The sequence below is a fragment of the Euwallacea fornicatus genome, chromosome 5 (genome assembly GCF_040115645.1).
Source record: "Euwallacea fornicatus isolate EFF26 chromosome 5, ASM4011564v1, whole genome shotgun sequence".
NCBI lineage: Eukaryota > Metazoa > Arthropoda > Insecta > Coleoptera > Curculionidae > Euwallacea > Euwallacea fornicatus.
This window is the reverse complement of record NC_089545.1, coordinates 3261311-3287295: the sequence shown is the minus strand read 5'-3', so window position 1 is coordinate 3287295 and position 25985 is coordinate 3261311. Positions and strand designations below refer to the sequence as shown.

Below are 25985 nucleotides of genomic sequence, written 5' to 3'. Positions count from 1 at the left end.
TCATTTAAGGAGTGAAATAACACACGGAGTTTCTATAAAGTCCATTTCGTTTTTCTCGTCGCCAGTGATAGAACTGGACCATTCCGCGCGTAGCTCGAACCGACCGATGAAAAATCTGCTCATAGATATTCGAGTGCAAAAAAAATCGACGGATATTTTAATCGTTCATGCGCGTCTGGCCCAAATGAAATTTTGAATAATAACGTTATGTCCTAAAGCCTATTACACCCCAAACTTAATATTCGGTTGTTTGGAATGCATAAACACTGAACACACTGACGTGAAAAACGAAGTGGATTTACCAGCTCGCAATTGGTGCCAAATTCATGGTCCAATAATTTTATCCAAATAATTCAATAAGCGCACTCCCAAGTTTTGACTACACGATTTGCTTCACAAATCCGACTGGGTCATGTCGAATTTCAACAGAGAACATGTGTAGCCTCTGAGTTCTAAATTTTACTGCACATGAAACATTATAGATTATGGAGACTAATGGATAACACCCGTCTTAAATTGTTATGTGAAATGCCCCTCTAAAATTAGGAACACTATGATATTTTAAATATCGGTTAGCACTAGCAACAGGAATGTGTTTTTGTTTTGCAATTCTTGTCAAAAAATGAGCAAAAAACTATTGTTGATACTATTTTTTAACTAAGAAAACAAAAAAAAAACAATGAAGAATTTTCACAAAATCAAAAAATGACATAAACAGTATATTTCGAAAATTCAATGTGTCGCGTGGCCTCTCCCAACGCGCATGACTGCTTCACACCACGTTGGCATACTTTCACCGAGACGGTTTATCTTGTCTTGTGGTAAACTTCCCCATAACTGTCAAAGAAGCTCTCGAAGCTGTGGCATTGTTGGCGGACACGGTCCACGAACACTTCTTCGCCACATGTTCCAGACGCGTTCAATGCTGTTAAGGTCAGGGGATCTTAACGGACGCCTGCAATCGCATCTGTAACGATTGCTGCACGTTGTGGTCGGGCATTATCGTCCGAAAAACGGAAATTTTCTCCTATAGCAACTTGAAAATTTGGCAGAAGGTACCTCTTCGTGGATTTGTGCATTCATGTTCCTATCACGTAAGTACAACTCACTTTTGCCATCATAAGAAAATTCCGCCCCCGACGGTCAATGTGTCTCCCTTAGAAGTATGCAGTTGTCTAGTTTTTAAGTTTCTGCGTACTCCCGAGTTTGTCTAGACACGAACACACCGACTATCAAAATAACGGCCAAATCTGGACTCGTCCGTGAAAAATACAAAATGGCACTCTTCACCCCAATTTACGTGCTCTTTCCCACTCTAGACGTGCAAATTTATTTCCTTGGACCAGGGGAACTCTGCTTAAAAGGCGTCTCGAGATTATGTTTACTGGTTTATGTCTTCTACGAATTGTTTCAATGGAAACCTAGACTAGCGGCCAAATGCCTACGTGTCGACGGAGTAAAGTACCTTCGCGTAGAAACTGCAATAAGTCGGTCATGAGCAGCCGCGGTCTTCTTCCCTTGTTAATTTGGTTAACAGTCTGGACATCGCACTTCGAGGAACATGGGACCATTGGGCCACATTCTGTGTTGTTGATCTAGCCTGCAGCATATCTACAGCCCTGTTTTCTTCTCCTGGACTTTCTCCGAACGGTTGTAAAAATGTTCGAACACCTGCGTACAACCAAAATAACCAACAAGAACCTGCCGCAGAGTGTGGTATCCGATGTCAATAATTTAATTGCACTTAAAGAGAAAATGTAAATTAAAATTTTCCTCCGCATTACTTGTTGTATCCTTAAGAGTGATAGGAAAAAATACATTTACCAGTATGCAATTTGTTATTTATTAAGATTTGACCATATCCCCAACTCTTCTTGAACAGTTTATTTAAAAACTACCACGCCCGGCGGGTAGAGTCGACTATTTTGGAGTTTTTATGGAGGAAGACCTCCACGTTTTGATTATACGACTTTGATTATGCACTTTATGTTGCCTGCGAGATCGCTTTTACTCCAGGCAGATAGTCCCAGATGTATCCTTTCCGGTGCGGCCATGCAAAAGAGTTTCAAATAATGGGGCTATGGCGATTACATAAGCGAACCGTCCAAGCGCAAAAAATTCGCAAAAATCGAGAGCCTCTCACAATTTTCCCCGTTCGATCAATTTCATCGCCCAATAATAGACTTTTGCAGGCCCCCGATAGGTCTCTGCTCCTCCAGAATACGTCTCAACTCAACTTGCATACTTCGAATACCCCACGCCATTGCTCGAGTCCTTCTCATCAGACCGGGTCCCGCGGACAACCCGGGAAAGGCCGAACATTTCTTTTTCGAGCGGGTCTCCGGGGTATCTCGCAGTCTCAGCAAAATGGAAATTATGGTGGATGATTAAGGAAAAAACGTATGCATTTTATTAACCTTTCGCTTCACGATCCTCATGGGAAGTGGTGCTGATTGTAAGAGTTTGCCTTCTTCGGTTTTTATTAGCAGCTATTTAATTACAACTAATTAAAAGTCGCAGTAGTTCGGCTGCTAAAGCAGTCAGCTTATTCCATTTCAGGTGTCGGGCAAAAATTCAATTGTGCCAGCAACTTTCCCGTTATAAAAGAACTCTTTACAGCTTCGTAGCTTTGACCTACCTCCAAGGAAAACGTGCTCTCTTTGACTTTATGCAATTGTGAGGCTTCAACGTTAGGTTTTACTGTTAACTCTATTATTGCTTTCTCATTCTAGTGAAACGACTATTTAAGAGCTGCTTTAAATTGAAAAAATTCAAACATACTTTACGCCCTGTAATTTTCTAGTGTGTAAGTAGTTGAAATGCGCATTACCGAGAAAACCGCGCTTAATAGTTTCACTTAATATATACGAGGCAAATGTTGATGTTTCTAATAACGTTAAAGGCATATGATAATCTAATGTTAGTTTTCTGAAATTGAAATTGTTGGAATTGAATCTCTGCAAGGCAGCTATATTTATTTAATTGACGCGTTCGTTCGATGGGAGTATGTGTGGAAGGAGCGAAAATTTCGTACTTCTGTCACCTGCTGCTATCACGGACCTGACCATCACGAAGAAACCATTCGAGTGCAATCCTGAGGATCGAGGAACCCACCTTCGGAAAATCATTGGAAAATCGTCGTCGCTCCATGATAGCAGAGCTCTGAAAAAAAAGTGTATTAGCGATTAAGCATTAGCGCATGCGCTAAATTATTCTGCGCATGCGTGCTTTAAAATGTTTTACCGAGCACTAGTCAGCGTCTGCGGCTTGACATTGCCGACGGAGAACCGTGACACTGACACATGTCACATCGTTCCAAATTTTTTGGCATTTTGAAGGTTGACAAGTGCCTGAAAAAATACTTCAATATCAAAAGATAATAAAGGAAACTTCAGAATTGAAGAGAAATTTTAGTCTGAGGTTCAGAAGCTCGCTTCCCGTGACTAAAATACCTAAAAATCTAAACATACAGGTCTTTGCGATTTTCTAAAAATTAAAAAAGTAATTTAAAAAATGGCTTGGACGCTCTGAAAATATGATTGTTGAGGTGGAAAAAGATAATTCCACTAACTAAGAGCTGGTGTTGTCTCGGACAATTCAAATTCTCCATCCATCTGAAAATTTAAATTATCCCGATTTCTTTTCCTTTACCACGAAAAGCGCATTCTATGCTCTAGCCATATGCGAATGAATCATGCCGCTAAGCTACCCCAAAGAATTTTCTTATTTTCAGAATCATGAAGAGATGCTGAAACAGCTTACATGTGTCATCTTGGGTGAGGATATAGACGACGACAAGTCAACGAAAACTTCCACGTTGGATTACGCCGAGACTTCCACGTGGGATGATAACTCGATCGGAGATGGCAAAACGACTAAAAGTTGGACTTCGAACACAATTATTGGGGAATACGGTATGCCGACGCGTCATAGACGAGAAACGGAGGATTCGTTAATCCCTCTATCGACAAAAAGTTCCGTGAAAAGGGTAAGTTCCATTTCCGTGACGATTTTTCGTTGGATTCAAGACTACAAGTTATCAGGTTTGGACCAACGACGTATCGTGGCAGGATACCCACAAGGAGAAGGGGGTCTTAACTACCGAGCAGACCTTAGCAGGACAATCGGGTTGGACCACCCCTTCGACTGCTGAAGTCTCCGACATATTCAACGCCGGAGGAGACACCACCGTCGAAAGTACTTCTGTTACAGGCTTTGGCAGTGCCGAGTCGGAGAAAGGGGGTACTGCATTCACAATTGCACAGGAAGAGGACAAAATACAGGTAAAATAATGTTGTCCCCGTGTTTTTTTACTTTAGAGAAGCAATCTGAGGAGCTCGCGTGAGAAAATTTAGAAGCCGCAGCATTCGGAAAAAATAACAGATAAAACTTGCTAAAGCTGCACCAAAGGAGCGAAATTACTTCTCACTTTTAGTGAATTTATCCAAGGACTAGTGCAATCCCATAATTTCTGTGCTAAACCTGGATTCGAAAGTTTCCGAAGGGGATTTTCCTTCATAAATCTAGTGTCGGGGATCCAGAATTAAACGAGACGTCTACGCCAAGTAGCTAGGGTGACATTGGCGATAACGCGTAAAGGGCCCAGATAAAGATACGGCCAATATGTAATATATACGTTTGAGCCTTGCTCAAAAGCTAATTTCGGGGTTCGCATGTTTCTTGCACCCAATTCCATCCATATTTTCCTCGTTGATGTAAATATTAAATTCCATTTGCAAAGAGCGGATATTACCAGCTATTTTAATTAATCAAATGACATAATAATACAAAATATATTAAATGACATTGTCAGGGAAGGGGGTGGGAGAGGGTTGCCTTACATATGTATTTGTCTAATTCCGAACGGTTATGGCCACATAATTCACTATAATTATCCGACATGGAATTTCGCACGTTAAAAATTCAATCTCATATTGATCAGTGGTCTGCTAGAGTAGAATTTGGCGATACTTCAATTGAGCACTATAAACCACTTTACGTTAGTTATCAATAAGTTTAGTAAATCAATTAAGGCAAAAAAAAAAAAACTTGCAAAAGGCCCGAAAAAACGCGGTGGTCTTCAAGTTGTTTTTTTTTGTCGCGCCCCCCGTATATTCAAAATTGATCATCGTGAAGTGATGGTTAAAAGCTGGAAACATTTAGTTATGAGGAGCATAAAAGTATGCAAATTTCAAGGAACTAAAGCATTTCCAGAACTATTTGGACATTCTTTGACCCAATTAATTTATTAATGTAAATTTAGCAGTTGCAAATTAACAGTTTCCAACTTTCATAGCTTTAATTCTAGTGAAGTACGGGTTAATGTGGAATGCATATTTTTACCCGTGAAACCCTATGTTGCACGTTTAGCGAAACCCACTGTATAAGATACATGTCCGTAATGCCATTGGCGCCGAAAACCATTATCAACTCGGCGCTTCGCTTCTCCATTTGCAAACATGAACTCGTGCGCCAATGTGCGGAATTATAAAACTTGTATCCTAGTGCACTATTGTTTTATTTATTGCACTTTGGCGATTGGTTTTGTCCCATTTTTGAGATTATGTTGGTATGACGTGAAAACCCAATAGAATAATCATCATAAGATGAGCAAAAATAGATTTTCCCAAGCAACGCACTTTGCCTTCAGATCGCAATCAGTCGAATAACAGGGTAATAATGATAAGTATATGGATTATTATTTACACAGTGAAGTAAAGAGGAAGTCGGCCACAATGCCACCATCATGCTCATTGTTGTTTTACTCATATTGGCAGTGTACAAATTTATAATCACTAACCATAAGTATTGACATGTTATTTTCGCTCAATTTTCTTTCCGTCCAGCAGTCTGGACAAATGTGTCCAATATGCCGAGACCGATTGAGGCGATTGAAAGGATCTAAATGGGAAAAACTTTAGTTTATGGACCTGTATGCGGAGCTGAAAGCGCTATTTTTTCCGCACTATTATTGTTGAGAAATCGCTACTTTCACATACTCTATTTAAATTATGACCTAAAATTTTTGTTTCCAATCTGGAAAGGAAGCTTAATATCCAACAGACCCATGACCCGTAGGATTCGCCATGTTTCACTACGTTTCGACACGGTCTCCAGCTTGAAAAATCCATGATCATTGATTTTTTCCATCAAAAGGCCCTTAATACTGTCCATTTAACCAGGCGGGCATTATGATCATTTACGGTAGATGTAAGAATTCTATTGTTTGCCTTTTTTGTCACATTATTTTATATATTAATAAATTATTCTTTAGTACTCCAGAGGGTTGGTGTTTCATGCATATTAGTGAGTTTGAATTACCCCCGGTGCGGGCTTGCCAAGTTTTGCAATTCTCCCAAGATTTCGAGAATTTATATGTGTCTACCATTCGATTTTTCCTAGTTTTTCCTAAATTGACAATCTTTACTTTTTCCCACAGTGTATATAAAAATGAATAGTTAACATTTTTTTGCAGTAATATATGTTTGTAAATCTCGTTTATAGCCTGTACACGAATCAACTACGGAAAGATCGTTGGAGCGAACCCCTACAATATCAAAAGCCTCAGAAGATTCTCCACAGATGCACACGACCCCGAATCAAGCATTCCCAATCAATTCAAATGCAATGACCACTGAGGATTCCGGTACTACCTCCGTACAAGACGGCAATGCTGGGGACTATCCCAGTGCAATTAACCAAGGCCAGTTATTCAGTATCATTGAAAACGGTAAAAATATCATTATAACTTGGCAACAGTATTTATAACTGGTATCATTTTTTAATTCAGGCACAATGTTCGATCTTATCGAGCTCAACGAGACAGAGCAAGCTCAATTCGCCAAAATCGCATCTTCAACCAACACGCATTCGTCAACTGAAAATTCTTTGCTTCCTCTTCTTGTAGTTGGCAAAAAGCCGGTGGCGAAGAAATCGACTCAGCCTAACAAAAAGACCTCCAAAATTCTTCCGATCACGCCACAGGTGACCACCGAAAGCTCTGCTACAACCAAACACGTACAATCGGTAGATGAAATGGAAGAAAACTTGACCAAGGAATTCGAAATGATGCCCGACATTAAAGACAATTCCCCGAGGCTCAACAGGAGCTTCAGGAAGGAGTTGCCGCCATTTAACGACGAGCACACCAACTTAGAGGGTGGTGTTCAGTATGGATTACCCAAAGTCCTTAACTTTACGGTAGTTAATAAGCTTGACGTCGAAGACTATGAAGGGTATCAAGGAGATCAGCCACACGAGGCTGCCAACGTTACTACTACTGTAGTGATTAATGACAAAATGGAACCAATTGCTGATAAGAATACTTTGCAGAAGGGAGAGGAAGAATCTAATATTACTGAAATTGAGAAAGAAAATAAAGAAGACAAACCTACTAAAAATTTCAGCCATGACGACCACATTGAGGTGTCAAAAAGAACAGTGTCCGTTACTGCTTCTCCACCAATAAACCCAGCGGATCCTCGTATTTACATGATCAATCACCACCTGGTTCCACTTGCGACAACCATGCCACACGCTAACCATACGACTGCCCATCCTTTCACGGCTGGATCCATAGATTCTTCCACGGAACACCTTAAAATTGAAAAAAGAAACTTTCTACCTAAGTCTCTTTTAGAGGACTACGGCCCGACAGTTACTCCAACCCAACAGACCGGTTCCATTTCCGAGGAATACTCAGACCACCCTTTTCCTTCTGATGAACCTAAGAAAATTAACAGGCACAGGAACTTGGCTCACGGTAACAAAGGAAGGAAGTTTTATCCGTACTTCTTCAGCCGAATGTTGGGTTGAGCAGAAGGCAGAGTCACGCCCCAAGCAGCAATTTAGTTCAAATTCCTGGTGTGTGTTGGAAAATTTTGTGATGGTGCAGGATTTTGATTTTCTTCATTTCTGTGAGCAAAATAGTATGATTTATAATCTAGCACAATGTATTTAACCTGGTTAAGTTTGCACAATATTTATTGATAAAACTATCAAATTTCTCGAGATCATGTATTTTTCAGGAAAAATTGGAAAATTTTAAAGAAAATTATCTATCTTGGTGCCTGGGAGAAAAGTTTTGTTTTTCTATAGGATATTGTTAAGCGTTAAAGCAAGATTCTCAATTATATATCAGGGCAAAGGACAAATTTTATTAACTGTGTCCCCCCGAGAATTAGGCCGCTCGTCGTCACAATGCGACCCGCGCATCTTGGAGGGTTGAAATTTGCCTGTGTGCTGGTGAAACTGCATAACGTAACTTGGCCAAATTAGCATCAAGGATTTTTGTTACCATATAGATAAAGTAGAAATGTTATCATAGATATGTAATAGTACCTTCAGACCTTATTTTCCTGTAAGAGTGTAGTGAATTTCTAACATATGGCCCCCATGTATATATTATCGATAATCATATTTTTTGAGGTTTCTGCATTTGAAGTACGCCAATTTTTAACTAATTCCTAACCTTGCCAAATCTTGAAAGTGTTTGATATAATTTGGACTAGACCAAAGGAGCGAAATGCCTAAAACGTTACCAAACGAAAAGAAGTCTCGAGTTGCGGTGAATACTAAGGTTAATCATATTTTCTTACACTTACCATAGAGATTTACTGCAAATTTCCGACAAGTCGGAAATTAACTATGTGCCGATTTTATCAATGTAAATCCAATTTTTTTTCCAAAACATAATTCACTTTTGCATCGTCTAATGCAGTTTTTATTTTGAGGTAAAGAACATAATATAGTAAAGTATGAAATAAGTAAATTACTTTGATCTAATTCGTGGCAATGCATTATTCATTGTAACTATTCTAGCATCCATCTTGGAAATAGTATGTTATATGACATGTGAGGGCAGACATCCTTAACACACGAGCGCGCTATATTGCCAATTTCGCTAGTGTATTGAGAGACTCTGTAGCGTCGCTCGCTTAATAAATTTTATACAGGTAAGCATATTTGTTAATATATATATATATATATACTCTTATAAAATGTCTATGTAAAATGATCATGTAACTGGTAATAACCTAGAGCGAATTCATGAGTTCTAAATTAATTTCCATATGATTCTAGACAATAATTGGAATTAATTTACGACGTAATAGTGAAGTAATTCCTTTGGTTTTCACCCCAATATTTGCAATTCTACTCGTAGATTGTGCTAACATTAGATCTTCGTTTCGTGTGTAAAAATCGGGGATGTTTTTCGTCGCGATTCTACGAAGATGTTGAAAATTAACTTGCAACGAATCTTTCTGGTATTATATTAACGGTAAGAGGTAAGTGGGGTCCCAAAAGTCCTGGAAGTCGTAAAATTTTAGCCCTAGGAACTGGTTAATATCCATTTTCCTCGAATTAGTAGTACTGGGAGGTTTTTACTGCACCAACAAGTTGGAGTTGAAGGTAAGTAAATTTGTGAAATTATACTGTAAATTTAATTCATTTTTAATCACACAAACCTAAATTTTGCAAAATAGTCAATTACTCTCTTTTATTTTTCCTTTCAATCAATATGGAACAGAATTCAATTAAGAGATAATGTTACCAATCAAATTTACCCAGTTGTTACACTAGCGTCACAATGATATTAACATACGGTACTGAACTGGAATTCCTATACCAATTCTCAAATATTCTTTCTTTAAATGCAGCCCGTGCTGGTTTATTTTCATAGGGGTACCTGTTCAGCCTTCTAAACATTGACATTTTTTATGATTTCGTTTTATTTTTATATAATAACTGCACTAGAATTTTACCCAGGCAATAAATCACTTTCTTATTATTAACCAGAATGCACTTATGAGGCAAAAGAATAATTCGATTTTTTCTTTTACTTTGCCTGAAGTGGTTTTTTTCATCGCAAGCCAGATAAAATGTGTCACCTGTATGTAAGAAATTTATAGGCAAAATAACACCCCCGTACCTGACAGATCTATTATCATATTATCACTATTCGATTGCGGCTTTACAAGAGGGTTCCCTCATCCCTGTTCGACACAAACAGACGGTGACCCCGCATCCGCAACCAATCCCCACTTAAACCTACTTGAATGCATCAGAACATGTCCAGGGTCAGTTTTCCTCATTTACAGGGTGATTGTTTACGTGCATAACCATATGCATGTAAGCGATTATATACAATTACATTGATAAGTAGTTATTACATTATTATACTGATCCGTTAATTGAAATGGGCGTAACTGTATTTTACCATCTTGTTGTTAAAGGCGTATGCTCGGGCCTGAAGGAAAGTCATCTCCTCATCTCCTATTACGTTCAACCCAAACGCAACTTGAAATTCTCAGCTTTTTTTCAATGAACACGACAGCATATGATTCCTAGGACAAAAATTTATGAATTACATGTGCCTGAATGCAAAGATTGCCTGAGATTTGAATTATGCAGATCACTGTGAAATTAATAAATTCATAATGCATATGCACGTCCCCGTAAGACTAAATGTATGGCGACTTTGTATAATCAAATTGTAAAATTTAATATTTTTATTTGAGATAATGAAACGGTTGGAAAGAGCCAGTAAAACATGTCATATTATACCTGAAAGTTACTTATGCATTCAAACTACTTTCCGACATAGCCACCAAGGGCATTTAAGACATCCGTCGTAACGGGGAACAAGTTTTTCTATACCCTCTTCATACCAATTTGCCTCATATGCACCCACTCCAATCTTGCATCCACCATTTCAATTCTTCATTTGTATTGAACTCCTTTTTTCACGATCACACTTTCATCCCAGCGAACAAGTGAAGGTCGCTTGGTGCCAAGTCAGGACTGTGCGGTGGATCGTCCAACACTTCCCATTCGAAATACTCACGCGGCTCTGTAGTCTGTATTGCTGCGTGAAGGCGTGCATTGTCGTACTCCTGATGACAATATTCCTGCACATTGACAGACAGACAATTTCGGACGAATTATTGACTTCAGCTTAAAAAAAATTAATTACCAAACTAATCTCACTTCTGACGAGAACTTGGACTGTAGTTCCCGTAATCAACATACAGGCAGACCCAAGCTCAAATAGGCTACTCCCTTGATATGATCTGATAGAGTGATGAAGAAATGATATTAAAGAAAGAGCATTTCAATAACAACTTAGTGTGCTCGGCCCGCTAAACGGAATTCGTAGGTGCTTAGTATTGGTACCAAAGGTCTCTGAATCACTGAAATTTGATAGAAGCTGCTACCTATACAGATATATATATATAAACAGTATTGTGCTCCTTTTTCATATACATAATTTTTTTGTAGACGCCGTACAGGACGCAGATTCCAGCGACGTCTCTTCATAGGTGATTTCGGCATGCTAGAAAACAAAAGAGAAATGGGAACAGAAATTTAGAAAAATGTGATAAGAAAATTTATTAATATATTTTTAATAAACGTTTAAAAGGAATTTACGTCTATTCAAATTTCATTACAGATACAATAGCACCGTAGCGTTGACTTAATGTGACGTTGCTTTACGAGATTGTTTTCGAAACTAAATAGTCATATAACATTCACATCTAGTGAAAGTGTTATATAAATAAACATATCTAAAACACAAAATGTTGTAGAAATATTTTGAAAACACAAAATCAACATTTACTTAAGTGCGTTGAATATAAAATAATAAAGTTACAAAATGGAAATTTGCAAGCACGTACTTTTGTGACCATTATTTGTCAAATAGTCATAAAACAATGCAGATAATTGAAGGAATTACACAAAAATTTTATTTTGATATGCAATTTAAAGTCGATATATGACATAAATAGACAGAACTTACTGGTTTTTCGCTCGTTTTGTGCCCAATTTTTTGAATCATCTGCTCCCCTCCGTGACTTTTAATGTCCAGTTGTTTATGCTCAATCAATTGAAATCAGCTTTGCTTGCAGCTTTCCCTTCGGTGATTTTTCAAATTTCGAATAATTTTTCGCAGACAATAAATTTTCCGTTTGCACGGGCAGTAATGACCCGAATGTAATCTCAAAAAGTGTGGTAATATCCTTCATAATATAAAGGGGCAATATGTCAGAATCACTTAAGGAAATACACAATATTTAAGGAATTTAGTATGCTTTTGCAGTAGCACAACACTATTAGAGAAATAATATGCTTCGAAATTTACTACATTTGTAGTCATTGAATCTGAAATTTTATATGCAACATTAGGTAAATATAGGGTGATCATTAAAAAATCTCACGTGCCCGTTGAACTGTCAAACGTACGTCTTGGACAAATCGATCCGTCGTCTGCTGGTAATCTCTGATGGTGAGTGGCTTAATCAACCTCCTACGTTTACGGCTTGCTTCCAAACGCGAGATTTTTTTAATGATCTCCCTTTAGTTTTAGGAATAGTATGATACACAGTCAAATGTACTCTCAACTGGCGGGTGGCCAGATCTGCCTATAACACAATCTCGTCAAACTTCACCTTTAATGCGAACCAGTCCGGCTCTGATACGCACGGACCTGGGACCCGCCAGTTAAGACCTGATTTGGCAGTACCTTGGGCTGTTTCGGGCATTTTTCGTTACCATCCCCGAATCCAAAGTAATTAGGTGAGCTAGATATTTGATGGGTTGGTAATGGCTTTTTTAAAGAAAATTAATTTATTCTAATGTAGCATTCGATTAGAAACCATTGTAGTAATTATGTCAATGTAACATAATGAAAGAAAATATTGTCACAGCTATATATGTTTAAGCTAACTACACACCGTCCTATCTGTTTAAGGTACACTAATGTGGAATATAATATGTGCCTCCTCTCATTGTTTAAATCATTTTTCTAAGCGCTTATGATATATCCGGCTATAGCACTTTTGGTACATGGAGTTTCCCGCAAATAAAACGACTGTTGTAATCAAAAATTACGTATTTTGCTGTTTCTGCCAAACGTAACTAAAATTACATGGACACATGTGTCTATGAGGAATCAATAACGTTCAGAAGGACCAAACGTACCGACCTGGTAGGTATAGAAATGTGAATCTGCATTGGAGTAAGTGGTACTAGAACTGCATCGATCGATTGGGGAAATTGTCAAACATACATCAGTGGCCAAAAGTAGATATATGTATACATAGAATTGTTCAATTAAATCGTGCATATGTTAACTGATCTATTTCCCATGCATGTGTCAGCAAAAAAATTAATCTTTGGAATTCACCTGGTCAAAAGTAGATAGACGTGGTAAAAACAGTAGAAATTATTTGAAATTTTTAAGATATCAGAAAAATATTAGTGCAATTTGCATTTAGATTTGTACTCTACAACATGCCTCGGGAGGTAAAAGTCTCCAAAAGACCGACTTGTTAAAGCTTTTAATAAGGATGAACGGCAAGTGCGCATTGCCCGCAGGTTCGATGTTAAAAGAGCCACTATTTGGGCCATATACAATAGAAGATCAAAAAGAGAAATATCAAAGAACTGAATCAATTAACCCGAAACTGAAAACTAGACAACCGATGAAGCTAAGCAAAAAAGATGTGAGGATGAGACTATTAGCTCGAAAGATTCAGTCATGTCTTTTGAGACAATTCGTTCTGAGGTGGAGTTTCTGCGTCTTCAAGGACTGTAAGACCAAGATTAGTCGAAGAGAAATTATTTGCACGTAGGACAGCATGAAAACAGTTCTCAGTAAGAAAAATCGAAAAGCCCTAATGGAATTTGCTGGACAACATATTCATTAGCTCAAAGAGGATTGGGAACGAGTTTACTGGAACAAAAAGTTCAATTTGTTTAATTCCGATGGCATTCAATACGTTGAAGGTCTCACTGCACACGCCATAAATACACCAGATCCACGATTAACCATGTAATAAAATCGGTAGTGACATGGAGATGTTTCAGCGGTTTTGGTATTGGCCCTCTACATAGGATAAATGGAATCAGCAACGAAATTTTGTACTGAGATATACGTCAGAATATTACGTTGCCTTACGTTGAAGTTAATTTACTCTTAAGATTCTGTTTTGAGACACCACAACGACCCCAAAAATTTCTCAAAGTTAGTTAAGCGATTTCTCGAAGAAGAAAAAGGCCGAGTTTGAAGTAGCCTTCCCAGTCACCCGATTTGAATCCCATAGAAAATTTGCGGCAAATTGTTGATCAGGGATTGAGAGATAATAATTATATGAATTGCGATAAACTCTTTACTAAGATATAAGAAAAGTGGCAAAATATTGATCCAGCAATATTAAACAAATCGATTGAATCAATGGCGCGTCAATATCGGGCAGTCATTGGCTATAACGCGTATTTCCCCAAATGTTAGTTGCTAGGGAAAGGTCCCAATTGATTTTTAAAACAGTTTTAATAAATTATTATGTTTTTATTTTAATTTTTTAATTTTCTATCTACTTTGGACCACGTGAATTTAAAGATTTATTTTTTTATTGACAATACGGTAACTTTATCAATATATGTTTATTATTTCTTACAACATGTTTTGCGACATATAACACACATCCATATGTAACAGATCAATTAACATATACACGATTTAATTGAGACATTCTGTTTGTCTATCTACGTTTGGCCACTACAGTAGTACCGGCCTCGTGGTGGCGGAGTGGGGAGGGGAAGTTGGGCGTCTGCCGATTACACCACCCAGTAGTAATAATAATCACTAAGTCTTGTAATTTTGGCAAAATAACGTTTCATAACAGAGTATCGAATGAGCAGAGTTTCAGTAGGAGACACAACATTTATTAACTAGGAATTTAACAATGAGTAATATCTCCTCGTGCAGAAATTCAGGCATGTACTCTTCGCGGCATGCGTTGTAACAAATGATCCATACCCTCTTGGGGTATTTCATTACAAGCTACCTCAATATTTTCCAAGACATTCAAAGTGGTTGGAGGCCTTGGTGAAGTTCAAAGGCGGCGATCCTTTATGTCCCAAACATGTTCGATAGGTAATAGATCCAGCGACCGTGCGGGCCAAGGGAGCATTTCCAATTGTGCTTGTTCCAGGTACCTTCGAGTAATGTTCCCCGTATGTGGCTTTGTATTGTCCTGTTGGAAAATTCCATTTGCATAAAATCTGCACGAAGGATACCAGTACTGGTCCCAAGTCGAGGACAAAAAAATCCATTGGCGTTCTTTCTTTTCTACTGAAACTCTGGTCATGTGATCCTCCATTAAGAAGCATTATTTTGGGAAATTTTCCAGACTTAATCATTATTATTATTACTGGGTGGTGCACTTCATATGAAACTGCGTATATTTGGGATATTTCTAACATAATGTCCTCTTGGATTTATCACTGCTATCTTCCATCGATATTGAAGTTTAATTCCTTTTCTTTTCGGAAGAGTAACTTGCCATTCCTTTGCCATGGACAGTTGATTAATTGTATGTCGATAAACTTGGACTTTAGTCATTTACAGCTTGGAGGAGTGAATTGGAGGAATGCTCGGAAGGTAATGAGAGAACTACGGACCTATTTGTTCTTAATCTTCTTGGATAGGTGTTGTTGGGATGGAGCAATTCGTTTCTCATTAAAAATTTACCACTCGATAAATTGCTTTAAACAGACTCTGTGCAAATATTAAATGGATGGAAGATGGGGCGCTTTATTGTGGAATGAAAAAAAGGCAAATGAAAGAGTCGAGATCTGTTATCTCCTGGAAAATTGTCCTATTTTGTTGATTGGCCCTTTCGCTTTATGTCAATACGATTTTCTAATGATTTGATTTCTCAAACATATGTTCAGTTTTAACGATACCGAAAGTAAAATTTTTGCTTTGAAAAATATGAGAAAGTTTGCTACGCCCTGGAGGAAAGAGCCAATGAACTCACATGGATTAATGATTTCATTTATAATGGTTGATATATGACAAATTCTCCTTGTAGGTAGTTCACTCACGATCTAAGTAATTTGTTTCATTTTCGAGTCTAAGATTTGTCCGCGTCTGCCAATTCGACTGATGGTTTCCCTCAGCTTATTTATGGCCTGAATACAAAGTGAATGTTGGACCAAAAAAATTTTGATTCGTTTGGAGGATTTTGGTCATTTGATCCTAATGTTTTCAATCAGAGATAGTTAAGTTGTCCCTAGTGAGTTTCTACACAGGTTCTGACACGTACATTTACTAACCGCCTTTTAATCCATTGAAGAGAGGTATAATTACCCTAATTTTGCTTTATCTCCTTGCGTTCACTAATCAAATAACTGTCTGCAGTACATTCGGCATGTGCTCGTACTAAAGTTGTAATATTCTGGGATTTCGCGTGAATTTATTGACTCCGAGGATTATAGAACTCAATGAGGTAACAGTCAATTAAACCCATATTTCCGTGCAATAAAAGAGCCCAATAAAGTGGATATATCCGAACGGCTCGCAGTATTTTCGGTAATTATATCGCTAGCAGGCGTTTTTATATAAGTGAAAATTATTTTTATTATTTTAATTAATTTTTAATTTACTAATAAACTGTTTTATACTAAAATACTAACAATTATTTAAAAATATCATAAGAACAAACGTTGAGCGGCATTTTTTTAAGAGTTCCTGTGTGTCTACAAAAACGAATTCGGTGGTGGAAATGACAATATCGCTAGAGTAAAAAGTGCCTGATTTACACAAGTATGAAAACGTAATCGAAGCAAGTAGTCGTTATAGGGAAAAATGGTTATATTTCCATTTGCATCTGTCTATTTGAAAATAAAAAGGAGGTAGATGGATCGGGGTGAAAATTCTGAAAATCGAAAAAAATGCATTAAATGCCTTTTGACACAATTTTACGTTTATTTTTGGCATTTTTTAGAAATATCGAGTTTATGAAAGTTATAAACATCTTCCAATACTTTTTACAAGCGTTCTATAATAAAAACCTATATACACATTTTATTTCATATTTACACCAGTGCCCCCTGCTTCATCGTACCTTACATGTGACCTCGTTGATCTTTCTATTCAAAGACCATCAGTTTAAAGCCCCGTAAGGCCTGCAAGTGCTTTTGAATTTCACTCGTCCACTCGTCGTACTCCGAAGAGGACAGAGCGGAAAAGGTGAACTTGTCTATGAAGAAGTGGCGCCCCAACCTGAAGCACATCTGAAACTCTTCTTCGTTCTTGGCGGGCCTCTTCGTTTGAAGCTGGAAGCATTTCGGTTTAGTGCAATTCTCAACCTGTAAAAAACGTTTACTGTAACCGACGGAGGATTAAGACTCTGCTACGTACCTCGGTGATAAGGGGGCTGAAGCAGTACCTCATGTTGATTTCACCAATGGGCTTCCCAAAATCCTCATCCGAAGGGTGGCGATAAATTCGCAGTTTAGTACCTTTTAAGACGCACCAAACTCGGTCCCAGAAGAACACCTCTCCGATGATATTTCCCATGTCTAGAAATCCAGATTTAATGGTGTTATTTAGATTAACACCATCGCATCTGAACTCGTGCTTGACCACTCCACTTAGCTGATCGAAGACCTTATTGTACAGTATCAGTTTCGAAGAGGGTTTGTTCAGCTCATTCCGCATTAACGTGGCCTCTGCACACAGCTTAAACGATGAAGTGAACACTTTTTGGTTCTGATACTCTTTCGTCAGGAGGTTCTCATAGAATATTCTGGACATTGGAAAACATGCAGAGGAGCCAAATTGATTCTGAAATATACACAATTCAAGTATGACTTTACGAGATCCTAAAGAGGATGCAGCCTGCAACTTACCAAAAAGTACTCATTAGAGGTGCGCAGCTTGAGACAGAACAGCTGCAGCTTCACCTCATAATTTGACGCAACATCCGCGAATGTGAACTTCCGCTTAAACTCTAACAGCCTCCGTTCTCCAGTTGAATATTCTGAGAATAATATTCTCGAATCAAGACTCACGGTTAACATGAAGAACATGGTATAGTCTGGATCTATGCAATAAGTTTTCATGGGGTAATTTAGAAAAGCGATCGAGATGTTGGAGACAGTGATGGTGCCTGTGAGAAGGGGGAGTTCTGGAATGCTGTAGGTCGCATCCTGCATGAGCTGTTGAAGCAGTCGCACTTTTTCGCCTATAAATAAAGATATTTCAGTTTCAGAAACAATTAAATGTATTGTGTACAATGTAGGAACTAAACTTACTAGTTTCCAGCAAAATCCTTTCAGCCATCAACCGTTCCAACCAGACCTTGTTGGCTTTATTTTTCTTAATGTGGTAAAGCGCTTTGGAAGCCTGGGACATTTTGAGGCATTCAATGTCTCTGGCTTTCCTCAATGCCAGGAACATAGCCAAGTGTTCACTGGTCAGGTCAATGGATGATGGTGCGGACATGGTCACTGCCGGAGTGGGCACTGGACTGGTGGCAGTCACCTCGATCTCCTAGGTGCGAATTTAATCTATTTATTCTATTTAATGTAATTATTCCTATTTAATTTAGTTATTATTAGAAGAACGTGACGTCATATTTCGAACACACACATTTTTGGTGTTCAGCTGATTTCCACAATATTAACGAAGTAAATTAGATGATAGAAAAAAAGATTTCAGTAGAGTGTGGAAATATAGAAGAAACAAAAATCAGGGTAGTGAAATGCAATTACACTAAGCTAAAATAGAGAAATTGAAACAGAAATTAAAGTTCGTACAGGGTCATTATGGCAGTACTTTCAAAATAGCAAAAACCTGGGTACCTAAATGTCTCTATATCTCAGAACCCAAAAAGATACCACCAGTAAAATTTTTAATTTTAAGTTAACTTCAGGAAGTTTGAAATAGATATTCATGCTTCTTCCCCTGTTCTGAATGATCACCGAGTGAAGGTTTTCAAAGTTCTAGATAAGTACTTGAAATTCCAGCCACCGAGGGTAAATTTGTTAATAAAATTGCTCCAAATTTTAAGTTTTAAGTCTTTTTCAACTGATCGAATTTTGGTGTTATCTAGTTTACTTCAACTTACACATTAAAGCTCCTAGAATTTTCTTACCTGAGTCTTAAGAGACTTTACGCTTTCACACTCTGAACTGATGCCCCTAAAGCTGCCCCTAGTCACCGTAAACTCCTCCGTCAACAGATCCCCGTTTCTGCTCTTTTGGTTGCTGGCCCTCTTCAATTCCTCTTGTTTTTTATCCCACGTTTCAAATAGCCCGCTCTCAAATAACTGGTCTACAATTACCACATTCTCCAGGGACCCAGTTTCCTCCTTCTTGCACCCATAGTCCGCCAGATCATCTTCAAGCTTCAAAGTCCCCTGACCTTGATGAATAATATTTATTGATTCGTTAGTCTCTTCGTCTAGCAATATATCATTCACGGACGAGGTGAACTGGGGCTTGAAGTTGGTAGATTCAACAGTTTCCGTTGAAGTGTTTTCTGAGATATTCTCAGTCTCATTTCTAGCGGAGGAAGGAGATTTTGGATGTGTGAGGTTTTTAGGTGGCCCCTCCGTATATGCAGAACATATTTTCAATGAGTCGACAGTTTTGAGGATGGTTTTCTGAGATTGTGCAGGTTCGAGAGATGGTGTGCCTCCAATTGCTTGGATACCTCCCAAATTTATTTTACGCGAATTCAAATAATGCAAAGCAGCTTGGTTGCGCCCCAGCTGCATTATCTTTGGCTTCTGAAGAAGCGGTCCCTAATTTAGGAAAAACATTATTAAAGTAATTTCAAGTTTTAACTATAAAAGCTGCGTACATGGTAATATTTGATGGTGTAGCAGTTAATTGGCTGCTCAATGCCTACACTAAAATGAGACAGGCTCAAAGAAGAGCTGCTTTCAATCTCGTGAATTTCTGCAGTGGGTTTAAAGCGCAAATGCTTCAGCACCTTCTTCTTCGCGGGTTCGCAATAGGACGTCGAACGCTCATTCTCCGTAGAACTGCTCCTCAGGAAATCTTCCGTGCATGAGGAAGATTGTTGGGTTGAATAAGATTGTGAAACTGAAAAAATGATAGACAGAATGTAATTTTTTTATTAATCTAATTTGTTGTGTTTATCAAGCTTCGTTAAGGCGCATCCACACCGATCACGCCGCTCTGCGCTGCGCTGTTAAAATTTGCTCCGCGCAACGCGGCGCGTCGAATTTGCACGCTAATCTGCGCTAAAGTGTAGTCTGCAAGTTGCGCAGGTCTGCAACAAGAGCGAACGCGACCCAGGAAGTGTCGGTAGGTCAAAGAAAAATGTTTATTTATAGCGTTGGTTTGGACGGGATTATAAATAATTACTCTGTCTGAACAGTTTTAAGTTGAATGACTGTTGATTTTAATTAAAATAGTGCGCGCGTGCGCGCGCCAACTGCAACAAAGCACAGAATAATTTTTTTTATTGAAAACATTTTACGCTGGTCAGCGCGGCACTGCGCTGAGCTGCGCAGGTCAACATGATATTTTAAAACGCGGCGCAGCTCGGATCAGCGCAGAGCACTCGGTCTGGTGCCGCTTTTGTATACCTTAAACGCGCATAAATAGGTAACACGTATATTTAATTTTATATACACATACATATAACGTTTTAATAAGTATTTGAAAAATTCGTTTCATTAAAAAAATACAAAACATGTTGCTGTTTAACCTAACCAATAGTAGGAAAGGTATTGTACCTAACTCATGCGAAAAGGGTTTTCTTGCACTGCACGCTTGAGCCGATCTCGTGTTCGCGTCGCTAGGACAACGGAAGCGCGTGCTAGAAAGCATCACTTGCCGCACGTGTTAGAAAAATCAGTATATAGTTTATTTATTTTTAAGATAGACACGATCAAAACAAACGCACGCGCATAGGAAAAGTATTGAACAGGACCGCACTTAAACGCTTTCAAAATGTAATAAAAGACGTTACGTGAGCTTATTGCTAGAATAATTCAATAAATTATAAGGTAAAATTTCTGAGTATTCCAACAAATCCCCAGCAAGAATAAATAACATTTAATAACATGTGTGTAGGTACGTACAAAAGCAACGAAAATGGAATTGGTTGCCGCTGCGTAATATGACTCGCCACCTCCAGGTGTAAACCATCTTGGAGCTGGCATTGATCGTGAGTATCTTGAAGATGAATAGACTATAGTTGAATTGATCCATACTCAATAAAAATTACCCCTAAAATTTTTAGCGTTTAGCCACAAAAGTGCGATGATTATCTTCAATGTTTTTTAAGTAAGATTAACCAAAAAGCTAAATATTTGCCAATATCGCTGAATAAAAACTGCTAAAATTTTATTCAGATTTCTTCATCAGAATTTGGATAACCGAATTATATCAATAAATAGCAAATTCTCCAGAGTTTTAACAACTTCAAAGACATCTTTAACTTGAAACTGCCAAACAGAGTTGACCAACAATTTCTGTTAACTCTCTTTTGGAATATCCCTATATACTCTTACTTTCTCTTTCCCTTTAGCTCTCCCTCTCTTTCTTGCAATTAGTACGTCTATGTACAGTTCTTATTGTAAAGTTTCTGGTATTTTGGGAATATATGTTTCATTTAATCATGGAAATCCCTCTCTAAATTTGGCGTGTCTCCATTAAAAGTAATTAAGAGTCCTTAATTAATGAATATTGCTATATATTCGCTCTCTCCCTTTCGCTCGCGCGTTCGATCTCTTCCTTTCTCTCCATGTCTCTCCAGAATTGCTACCAAAAATCGAGATACAAATGCTACAGATAGATTGCACTCTAAATTCTTCAGTTCCATATTTACTTTCTCTAACAAAGTTAATGCAAATTACACTCAAATTCCTCCTTGCTTCAATGTGATTGATACTAAAGAGATTCTAGCGCTACATGAATTGCCATGTTGTGCTTTTATGGGTGTTCAAAGAAACGTACATTGGTCATAATAATATGAATTGAGGGTCAAAGTTGCCTCAACATGGTAACAATTAATGCGCTATTACACCGTTAATACACACTCTATACTCTCATTATTGCTTACCTTCAATACTGCTCATGTTGATGAAGTCGCTTCACTATTTCTAGCTCAAAGCTGTTGATTAAAAAATTTTGGCCGGTAAGCACGGGGTGATTCTAACTTCTGAAGCACTCGAGGTTTACTCGAAAACTAGAGACTGAAGACTAAACTAGAAAATTCGTTGGAGGGTTTTTATAGTTTGAAAATTATATTACACCTCAATAAAAGTTGGACCCTTGAAGTCAGGTATTTTTGCCTCTCATTATGTTTTATTGGCATAAATAGGCAAAATCTAAATAGCATCTATATTCTAGATTTCTGAAAATATTGGCGAGTCTTGTGAAAACAGAACAGGCTTTGAATGATTTTACCGATAACATTAATAGTAAAAAATCAAAAGGATATAGTACTAGAACGTGTGGCAAAGTGTTGTTTATCACTAAGTGAGGCTTTATTTCTAATTAAGGTTTTAAACAAATTCCCAGCTTTCTGGGTTCTCCCACAAATTCAAAAAAATAAAATTGCGCAGAACTTCTTATGAGCAATCTGCGAAAGTGGGCCCTGGACAGTACACCTTGTTGCTAATTGCACCACCCCGAAGTGGAACGGCATTTTAATAAAATGGCAAGTTTTATGACTTTATGACCAGTAACTGCCAAATTTGAATAGAACCCGTTCTAGGGATTGGTAGGGCGTTTGTTAATCTCCGAACCCCAATTTGTTCTGGCGGCCCGATGCAAATAAAGTAACCTGCCAGTTGTAAAAACCAGAAGAGATTGCTTTCATCTTTATTATGCTCGCCTGAGAAGTTTTCCTTACAGAAAAAAAAGCCTTAGATCAATTCAGACTATAGAAAAAATTAATTATATTCAACGATTCATTATAGAAATCAAGAACATAGTTTTCCAAAATAACTGGAACTGTGCGAAGTGCTCTGAAGTTCCGGCCTCGCCATTATTGTCCCGGACACCATGAAGTTCCCTGTCACGTTTAATTGCGGCAAAAGCTGCCTATTTGGGTGGTCATCAAAATTCAAAAATTGCGAAGGCTTTCGGAAACGTTCAGAAACGTAACAAAACAAAAATGTTTTATAAGTAATCTCAATTAAGCGAGGGAAATCTCATCAGCCCGCAGGTGCCGAGATTGGAGTAATGCTTTCAATAATTAACGAATCACCCTATATACTTTCCCCATCGCTGGCTCCTCCACATCTGCTATCATCTGCAAACAACTAAATTAATGGCGGAAGTCTATTCTCTCGAAGGTAATCAAACGAAATATATCATATTTATCAAATGATAATTGTTTACAACAGTGGGAGATAATGATAAATTTATCTAGCATTTAAAGCTTTAATGACGTATCTATTTATTTGATTTAGACATTCTTACTTCTCATTATCTTGTACATTTACAACATATAATAAATTATTTATCACAGTCACGGCAGGGGGGTATGATTACAACTCAATATCTAATCGCTAACAATCTCCAACAATTGTTTATGTGCTCATTTGACACCATTTATGAAATGATGACGAAAAATTTATCTTCTTGGAGATGCCATTAGTATATCAAAGGATTAATATAATGATACATTAGAATATTATTTGCAAATTGAGATTCCTACAGTTCTGGGAAGTCGTAATATGCATTTTGAGATAAAGGCAATAAAGACTCTGATTGGAATAAAGTGAATGAAAATGTTGTTCGATCTGTGTCGTAAGGAGACAAAGAAGAAACATGTTTATGCAGTAATTGCGATTTTTCCGCATGTTTGGAATATTTCGCAAACATTTGCGAAAATTGCGCTGCGCGGAAACCACACGGAAAACACGCCTACAGGGTGAATACAAGATTTTCCTTCATTTAAATAAGACTTGATGGTTAATTTTAAAACAAGATTTACTTGCTTTAGTTTTTTTTACGGTTTTCTCCGTTACTCTTTAAATTTTTATGTAAAAGACGCATCAATGCCGATGTACGACGCATCACCGCGGCGATTAAATGTATTGTAATTCGTCAAAGGAGAAAACCGTTCGTTTTAAGGATCAGGAAACGCTGGTTATACAGGGTGTTTTAGAATGATGAGATCAAACTTCTAGGGATTGTTCAGTGCAACAATAGCAGACAACTGAGTATAAGAACACGTGTCCGCAAATGTCTCCCTCAGACGCCTTATGACGCTTTAAGAGAGATGTGCAGAAACGTGTTTTACGAAGTTATTTTATTTATTTTCAGGCCGGAACTTCTTAAAAACGTTCTTTTAAAAGTTCGACAGCAAATGTGGCTGCAACATGATGGCGCGCCTGTAGACTTTCCTGTTGAAGCCCGTCATTATTTAAATCGTCACTTCAGACAACTTTAGATCGGTAAAGATGGTATAGTTCCGTGCCCCCCTGGGTCCCCGATCTAACGCCTTTAGATTTCTTTCCGTGGGGACACGTAAAGTCTCCAGCCGAGACCGGATTGCACGAATCACTGCGACGTTTGAAGTCGCTCAAAACGCTTATCAAAGTTTTAGCCAAGTCCGCAGAAACGATGTCCGTCGTTTAAGCAAGTGCATTGAACTTCAAGGACGACATCTTCAACAATTACTGTGGTGTTATTTTGTACAAATAAATTAAAATGAAACGTACTAAAACTTGATAAAAACGTTTTTGCACATAACTATCTTAGAGCGTCAGAAGGCCGTAGCGCCTCAAGGAGAAGTTCGCGGACGCGGATTCTTATATTCAGATGTCCTCTATTGTTGCATCGAACGATCTCTAGAAATTCGATCCCATAGTTCTAAAACACTCTGTATACATACAGTCACGCCGTCGGTTAAAGGTTAAAAAAACGAATCAATAACATTTCGAAAAGATGACATAGTTACGTAAGTACCAACTATTTGTTTAACTCTAAGCAGAGATTATTCATAAAATCGATGCCCGTTCGTGCCGTTACGAAACACCCAATTGCCCCACACTAATATCTACATACTCATAGATAATCACTAAATACCAATGCAAGTCTCATGCGACAAGGAGGCTCAAAGTTATACTCAGTGCTATCCAAAGGCCATTTTATGTGGTTACCGTGGTGTTTAAGCCCAACCATGAATGTATCCGTATGTGCCCAAAATGACGCAACTGCCAAATGTCAACGTTAAAGCTTACGCACGTTACGATCCGTGTACGTACGTTCCCAGAACGGAGGAACGTACAACACCGATCACAACGTTCGACTACGCGGAAACTCCCGAATGGAAACGTTAATTGGTTATTAAACCAACTCCAATAATTACAGATTTTAATGCAATTTTCCAGGAATGATTATTTCCCATTTCAAGTAGGTGGATGATATCTTTCTTGTGAAATTCATGTTTGAAAAATCACTGAGTGAGCGAACATTCGATAATCGACTCGAGCACAGCGGCTGAAGTCAAAAAAGCAGCAGTAAATTGGATTTTTCGCCCCATTAAATAATGTCTTTAGGACTTAACTCTCTTGATTGAAGCTTTCTCCCGTGATGTGTCATTTTCTGTGTTCTACTTTTTGTTATATAAAAATTAAAAAAAAGGCACACTAGGAAAAAACTTAAACATTCATTAATGTTTCGCAGAAGCACTTTTATTGTCATAAAGGCCGTCCCATGGTCTTCGAAGGGTAACCATTCGCAGTTGATTAAAATCTACAAGATATTTCCCGCAAGGAAATTCAAAAAAGTTTTTAAAAAATTCAAAAATAAACTCCGTTTGTTGGAAAGTGATGTTATTTCGAGTGCAAAGGAGGAAAAATATAATTAATCACTAATTAGCGCAAATGCAGATATTACCCAATGAACTACGACTTTTTAACATTTTTATTGTTTTTTTTTTGTGCTGAAACAGAGAAACCAACGAATTTTTTATCACATTGCTCGTTCTTAATCAACCTTTTGTGGTCACCCATCGAGGACCATGAGAGGACCTCTCAGACCATGCAGCCAACATGGAGGTCGCGATCCTTCGCGAAAAGCTTACGGCTGTTCAAATTTTGATGCTCGCTTCGAAACAATTTCGTCAACGTTTTCCCTTCAATGATTTAGATGTCGATTTTAAATTATCCCGATGGGCATCTTGTGTCAGTGAATCA

The 25985-nt window shown here is 38.0% G+C and overlaps 2 protein-coding genes across 4 annotated transcripts in view; one reads left to right on the top strand and one right to left on the bottom strand.

Moving 5' to 3' along the window:
• Positions 1-12788, top strand: part of LOC136339022 (uncharacterized) — a 59118-nt gene extending 46330 nt beyond the window's left edge. For both annotated transcript variants that reach the window (XM_066281926.1, XM_066281927.1), the window contains 4 exons: positions 3734-3988; positions 4044-4283; positions 6505-6730; positions 6791-12788. In XM_066281926.1, the coding sequence (XP_066138023.1) occupies positions 3734-3988; positions 4044-4283; positions 6505-6730; positions 6791-7815 (1746 nt within the window). In that variant the 3' untranslated portion in view covers positions 7816-12788. The remainder of the gene's footprint in view (positions 1-3733; positions 3989-4043; positions 4284-6504; positions 6731-6790) is intronic.
• Positions 12789-16782: 3994 nt separating this feature from the next.
• LOC136339258 (uncharacterized) lies at positions 16783-22673 on the bottom strand. Of its 2 annotated transcripts, none has more exons than XM_066282361.1 (8): positions 22086-22673; positions 21893-22037; positions 19658-19902; positions 18948-19598; positions 18106-18343; positions 17701-18035; positions 17210-17635; positions 16783-17157 (listed from the first exon to the last, which is right to left on the bottom strand). In XM_066282361.1, the coding sequence occupies exons 2-8, from the start codon at positions 21906-21908 to the stop codon at positions 16939-16941; spliced, it is 2130 nt and encodes a 709-aa protein (XP_066138458.1). In that variant the 5' UTR covers positions 21909-22037; positions 22086-22673; the 3' UTR covers positions 16783-16938. The 2 variants fall into 2 exon arrangements, with proteins under 2 accessions (XP_066138458.1, XP_066138457.1); XM_066282360.1 differs by having other exon boundaries at positions 21893-22032.
• Between the last annotated feature and the right edge of the window lie 3312 nt (positions 22674-25985).

Coding starts and splice junctions, on each gene's coding strand:
- LOC136339258 (XM_066282361.1), bottom strand. Junction 19,599..19,657: donor ACACCATCAAATATTACCAT/GTACGCAGCTTT, acceptor TTCCTAAATTAG/GGACCGCTTCTTCAGAAGCC. Junction 17,158..17,209: donor TCAGCCCCCTTATCACCGAG/GTACGTAGCAGA, acceptor CGTTTTTTACAG/GTTGAGAATTGCACTAAACC.